The sequence below is a fragment of the Orycteropus afer genome, unplaced genomic scaffold, assembly GCF_000298275.1.
Source record: "Orycteropus afer afer isolate SDZICR_OR568_19922 unplaced genomic scaffold, OryAfe1.0 scaffold00039, whole genome shotgun sequence".
Taxonomy (NCBI): Eukaryota; Metazoa; Chordata; class Mammalia; order Tubulidentata; family Orycteropodidae; genus Orycteropus; species Orycteropus afer.
The window spans coordinates 7,324,955-7,331,953 of record NW_006921626.1 but is presented as its reverse complement, the minus strand read 5'-3'; the positions used below and the strand labels follow the sequence as shown (position 1 = coordinate 7,331,953).

Genomic DNA, 6,999 nt, shown 5'->3' with positions numbered 1-6,999 from the left:
CGCTGATGATACAATTTTGCTTGCTGAAAGTGAGGATGACTTGAGGCACATACTGATGAAGATTCAGGAACATAGTCTGCAGTATGGATTACATCTCAATATAAAGAAGACAAAAATCCTCACAACTGGACCAATGAGCAGCATCATGATAAATGGAGAAAAGATTGAGGTTGTCAAAGAGTTCACGTTGCTTGGTTCTACAATCGAGGCCAATGGAAGCAGCAGTGAGGGCATTAGACAACGTGTAGCACTGGGCAGGTCAGCTGTGAAGGAACTCTTTCAAGTACTGAGGAGCAAGGATGTCTCCTTGAGGACTAAGGTACACTTGACACAGGCCATGATATTTCCAATCGCCTCATATGCATGTGAGAGCTGGATAGTGAATAAGGAAGACTGAAGAAGAGTTGATGCTTTTGAGTTGTAGTGCTGGCGAAGAATGCTGAAGGTACCATGCACTGCCAAAAGACCTAACATCTGTCCTGGAAGAAGTGCAGCTGAGATGCTCCTTGGAAGAGAGGATGGCCAGACTTCGTCTCACCTACTTTGGTCATGTTGTCAGAGCGGAGCATTCCCTGGAAAAGGATGTCATGCTTGGTAAAGGTGGAGGGTCGACGAAAGAGGGGAAGGCCTTTGATAAGATGGATTGAGATGGTGGCTGCAACAATGGGCTCAAGTATAGCAAGGATCATGGAGCCATTGCAGAATCGGGTGGTGTTTTGTTCTGCTGTGCATGGGGTTGCTATAAGTCGGAAGCGAGTCGATGGCACCTAACAGCAACAACAACATCCCATTGCCTTCTCACTTGCATGGTTTCTGCTGAGAAATCAGAACTTATTCTTACTGGTTTTCCTTTGTAAGTAACTTTTTGTTTTTCCCATACTGCTTTCAGGATTATTTCTTTGTCTGTTTGATGATGATATGTCTTGGTGATTTTCTTTTGGGGTCTATCCTGTTTGGGTTCGTTGAACTTCCTGAATGGATATATTCTCATCTTTCATTATATGAGGGATGTTCTCCTCCAACAGATCTTGGACAATTTTCTCAGTGTTTTTCTTTTTCTCTTCTTGTTCTGCAATTCCAGTGACACCTAGGTCATTCCTTTTGATGGTATCCCACATGAACCTTAGGCTTTCTTCATTTTGTTTTGGTCTTTTTTCTGATCGTTCCCTTTCCAAAGATTTGGGTATTTGTCTTCAATCTCATTAATTCTATCTTCCATTGCGTCAGCTCTACTCCTTTGCCCTTTCAATGTGTTACCTGTTTCTGGCAACTTAGTATTAATCTTCTGGATTTCTATCTGTAGATTTAGAATCATTTCTAATTTTTCATTTATTTTGTCATTTTGTTCTTGTATTTTCTTCTGAAATTATTCTAGGTTTTTTTCTGTGCTTTCCTTGGTCTGTCTCTCAATCCTTTGAAGATACCTAAATATAATTCTTTTGAATTCCTTATCAGAGAGTTCCAATGCTGCTTCTTCCTCAGGGATGTGTTCTGGGTCTCTGTCCTGCTCACTTGTTTCTACCCCTTTATCTTGCTTCTCTGTGTGGACTGTGATGGTCTGTTTTCTCTGAGACATCGTGTTGTTGTTGCATTTAGATCTCTTTTAACTATTTGTGAAGAGCAGCCAAGAGTGAGTCAGGCTCTTCTTGGTGGTGGTTTATCGTTGACCCATTGGTGGAGAAGGACGTGGTGTCTCTCACTCCATAAGTGATGCTGCAGGAGGTGTGGGTGGAGTTGTGTTGTATGGGCACTGTTGCTGTCTTCCACTCAGACAAAAATAACAATTGAATAACCATCAAAAAAGTAAAAGCAAATGGACAAAAACCACACCATATAATCACGCAGGAATGATAACTAAAAGTGAAAAACAAGAAAAAGAAGAAGAAAAAGAAGAAGAAAAATAATAATAACCCTGCAATATCTGGGATGAGGACAATATGAGAAAAAAGGTAAAGAAGGAGAATATTGAAGAATAAATGGGGAAAATGCAAAAATAAAAACAAGGAATGGGGTTATCCAGGAGAAAGAAAAAAAAAAAAATGCAACCAGGAACAGGGAAAAGAAAACTGAAAACTAGAACCTGGAAGGGGAAGAATAAAGAATAATGATAAAAAGGACTAAAGTAATAATAAGTAGTTTAAAAACAGACAAAAACATACAAACTAAAAAACAAAAAATAGGAAAAAAAAAAATCAGGGCAAGGCGGTATGGGGCACCCAGGCTCCTTCTGAGCACACTGACTGGGATGCAATTCCTGCTAGCCCAGAAGGTAGATGGGAGTGAGGTATGGCCGCACCTCAGTTCACCAAGAGGGTGTGGGATATAAGAGTAACAATGGGCATGTCACACCTTTCCAATTGTCTGGGTCCAGAATACCCTTGGGGTTCCTGGCAATAGAGCCTGTTGTTAAGTCCCTGGAATCTGGGAGAATGCTGTCACATTAAAAATCCAAAATGGTCAAGTCACTTGTAAACATTCAAAATGGCCATGTCCTCCGGACAGACAAAAGTCCACAGTTCAGCCCGCCTTACTCTTCACTGCTTCCTCTTTTATTCCCCAGCCACCAGAGCAGTCCCCCGTGCAGTCCCTGGCTAGCAGGCTTGATTTTCAGGTTAATTCTTACATCCTACCACCACTCAGCAATATCTCCGCTGTCTGTGCTGTTAGGATTGTTGCCAGACTGCAGCTCTACATGTCTCCTTTTTTGGTGTTTTCATGCAAATTTTTCTGCTAGTTGGAGTTTGTTGTTGTTGTTGTTGTTGTTATGTGCCGTCAAGTTGGACCTGACTCACAGCGACCCCTCCCTGGACTTCTGAGGCAGTGTCACTACAAAAGTAGATTGCCCCATCCTCCTTCCGAGGAGTGGCTGGTGGGTTTGAACTGCCAGCCTTCTGGTTAGCAGTCAGGTGCCATAGGCACTATGGTACCAGAGCTCTCAGTTGGAGTTTAGTCTGCTTCTATAGCCTTCCCTTCAAGAATCTGGGGTCCCTTATTATCTTCTGTGTCTGTGTTAATTGGTTCCCCTTTTCTTTGTTGAAGAGGGTCTGTGCAGTCTTTCTGCCTATTCTGCCATCTAATAATTTAGTTTTTAAATCTACTGTAAAGTTTATATTGAAATACTTAAAACTGATAAGAGAATAACTGATTCACTCCCATGAAAAGGAAGAGCTTCACATCTTACCCATTTAATGTGTCTGATGATCAGGGAAGAAAATTTATTTTTATTAAAATTTGTCCATTGTTGATAAAAATTCTGCAATTAGAGTTCTAAATATAGATACAATTTATTAACAAGAGTTGTAAAACTTTAAAGGGTTTAAGAAAACATCTAGTCCATTGTCCTCCTTTTGTAGATAATAATAAAGATGAGGCCAAGAACAGTGAAGAGCTATTATTACTAGACTATAGGTTTTCTCTTTTTAATATTCCTCTTCCTAATGAAATTTTTTGTCTTCAATATATACCTTATCTACCTACCTTCATTAAACCACTAATTAAACAACCATACTATTATAGTTATCTGGTGCTCCGTGGCTGCTAACCAAAAGACTGGAGGTTTGAGTCCACTGAGAGGTACCGCAGAAGAAAGACCTGGTGATATACTTCCCCCAAATCAGCCATTGGAAACACTGTGGAGCACAGTTCTACTCTGACACACATGTGGAGTTGCTATAAACTGGGGTTGACTTGATGGCAACCGATTAATTATAGTTATGTAGTACAGGTAGTCCACAATGTAAGATAGAGTTCACTTCTGACAATTCTGTTTTAGGTTGGTTCTGACATATACTGAATACCACCTTTTTTTCCCCCATTATTATTGCCATAGCCTGCTATATGGTAGTGTTTTGAACAGTTATTCATAACGTTGAACATCTGCAAGTGAACATTGGCAAGTGAACATCTGAGAATGATAGCATCAGCAAACTATGTTCTACAACATTGTATGTAGTGCATACTAATGATAAGATGTACAAATTAAAAAAAAAAACACAGTTGTAAGTACAGTTCCTTGTAAATTGGGACTCATCTGTATTTTAGTATTAATCTAATCTAATCAACTGAAAAAATTTTATTGCGTAAGATAGGATAGTTTCAATGTATAAAAAAATGGTAAAATATTAACAGTGATATCTAGGGAAATAAATTAGGAGTTTTTTTAATGTTATAACTAGGAAAATAAATTTAAGAATAACTTCCTTAGAAATTGACTAAGGTAAGGATTTTACATTTTGGTAGTGACTTCTGCTTTGACAGATTATTTGGAGGCTTGGAAGTGAAATTCTGTATTATCATCCCAAGAGCAACGTGGAGACTTTCAGTACCTTTGCTGACCGTATGAAAAATATTGGTGTCATGAATTACTTAAAGGTAAGAATTGGCTTTGCGTATTTACATGTGCAGTGTTAAGTTTTTTAAATTGCTAGTTTCACTAATAAGGTAGGTAATAATGTAAAAAGCATGGACAGGAAAATAAGACACCTGAATAAATAAAAGAAGCTGAAAACAAGTAGTGTTGTTCATTTACCTCTTGCTTTGCAGTTGCCGTACCTGTTCTCTAACTGAAAATCGCTTCTCTATGTATATGTCTGTCAATCACACTGTATCCCACTGTCTTCTGTTTGTAAGTTTATATAATTTCGTTATTATTTACATCATTTTTATTCTTTCATGTATGTTCTCTTCCAGGCTACATAAAAGCTTTGATCACAGAAACCATGTTGTATGTCATTTGTATTCTACCACCAAGGTCTTAGGCCAGCATATATCATATATTTACCATTCAGTAGATGTTGTGAGCTTTCTGACTAATGGTTATCTAATGGTCTGTGTGTTGGTGGCTTTTTTCTTATTATCATTATTGCAGATCTCCTTACAACATGCACTATACCTTCTACATCATGGAATGCTTGAGGATGCAAATAGAAATCTAAGCCAGGCAGAGACATGGAGATACGGTGAAAAGTCATCTTCTCAGGAAATATTAATCAACCTTATTCAGGCCTATAAAGGGCTTTTGCAGTATTATACTTGGTCTAAGAAGAAGACGGAATTGTCTAAGCTTGGTGAGTGAAAATGAGTGAACATTTTCTTAATGTAGTAGCTTTAGTGGCATAGTGGTTAAAACATTTGGCTGCTAACCAAAAGGTCTGTGGTTTGAACCCACCAACTTCTCTGCAGGAGAAAGATGATGAGGCGGTCTGTTTCCATAAAGATATACATCCTAGGAAACCCTGTGGGGGTAGTTCTACTCTCTCCTATAGTGTTGCTATGAGTTGGAATCAACAGTGGCAATAAATAGGTTTTCTTAAAGTGATGAGACTGAATCATGGAGGCAGAAGATACTTTATTTTTTAAGTAGCATTCATTCTTTTAATTTCTCATTTTTTTTAATACACACATTTATTTATTAACTTTTTATTGTGTTTTGAGTAAAAGTTTACAGTGCAAATTGGTTTTCTAGTTCAATTGTTCATACACATTTTGTTTCATTGACATTGAATGCAGTTCCTACAAATGTAACAGCACTCTTCCCACTTCTTCCCTATGGTTACCATGTCCATTTGTCCTTAAGAAGTAATCTTGTAATCCTCCTACTTCTAAGCCTAACTTACTCAAATATTACAGAGAGATGACAGTTCTTTCTATTAATATAAATTTCTTGAACATCCTGTATAATATTTCTTTTATTTATTTATTTATTTATATTGTGATTTGGGTGAAGATTAACAGAGCAAATTCACTTTCCATACAGCAGTTCACATACACTTTGTCCAATGACATTGACCACAATTTACCCCAACGCAACAGCTCCCTTCCCACTTCCTCCTGATAATTACCTCTTCCCTGTGTCCATCCCTCCTTGCCCTCCTGCCCCCTGAGCTGTCTCCTTGTGCATAAGCAGCCCTTCTTTCTCCCATGATTGTTCTCTCCAAGGAGTGTATCTGCCTCAGGTAAATGTTCAGCTCATATGCCTGTCTTTTGCTTGGCTAGAAGCCACAGATGTGGGTTCAATTCCAGACCTGAAGGGCAGCTAGGGGCCATAGTCTCATATAGTGGTTCCACCAGGCTCTATTGGACCAGCAAACCTGGTCCCCCCCCCCCCTTTTTTTTTTCCTCCAAATGATTTTGAGTTTTGTTCCACATTGTTCTCCCTCTCTCTCCAGGATCTCCTACATAGATCCCCTTCCAAGTGGATGACAGTGGTAGCTGGGCACCATCTAGTTCTTCTGGTCTCATAGTTGTATAGGCTGCAGATTGGATGGTGTACCAATCTCTAGGACTGATGGTATCCATAAATTTTTTGTTTTCTTCATTCTTCTTTGCTCTGGACGAGGAGAGACCCATCGTTGCATCTAGATGGCAGCTTGCAAGCTTTTAAGATCCCAGTTTCTACTTGCTAAAGTAGGAGGTGAAACAATATTTTGTGTAGTATGTTATGCCAATTAAGCTCAATGTCCCCTGTGACTATGGTCCAAGCTCACAGGTTTAACTGCTTGGTCCCTCTGGATAGTTGGCTGTGACCAAGCAGTGACTACCACCTTGCCTCTTGTTAGCTCTACTATACACCTAGGAATTCAGATCACACACAGAAACTTATAGGACCATTGTCTGCCAACCCTATACATGTTCTTGGGTACACTCCCCACTTCATAGACATACCTATTAGTTCAGCCTGTCCAACCATCTGTCCACCCATCTATCCACCCGTATACCCGTGTTTGCCATCACTGACAACGCAGTACTTTATGTGCAAAAGGGTTCATCTTTGTTGTCTCTACCTCCCATGTACCTCTCTATGTCTTTCTCTTCCTTGATGCCACCATATTGATCAGTCACATTTGGTACATTGCCCTTCTCTTCACCCAAATCAATACTTATCTCTATCTATCTAACGGTGTTCCCCTCCCCTCCCCTTCCACCCCTGGTAACCAACAAAGAAAATTTCCTTCCATAGATAAACCTTTCCTTGACTTTTACAATAATGGACTAATACAA

The 6,999-nt window shown here is 39.3% G+C and overlaps 1 protein-coding gene across 1 annotated transcript in view; it reads left to right on the top strand.

Annotated features, from left to right (window-relative positions):
- TAF1A (TATA-box binding protein associated factor, RNA polymerase I subunit A) overlaps positions 1 to 6,999 on the top strand; it is a 76,364-nt gene that overhangs the window by 20,095 nt on the left and 49,270 nt on the right. The window contains exons 3-4 of the mRNA XM_007936989.1: positions 4,258 to 4,371; positions 4,868 to 5,066. Of these exons, the coding sequence (XP_007935180.1) occupies positions 4,258 to 4,371; positions 4,868 to 5,066 (313 nt within the window). The remainder of the gene's footprint in view (positions 1 to 4,257; positions 4,372 to 4,867; positions 5,067 to 6,999) is intronic.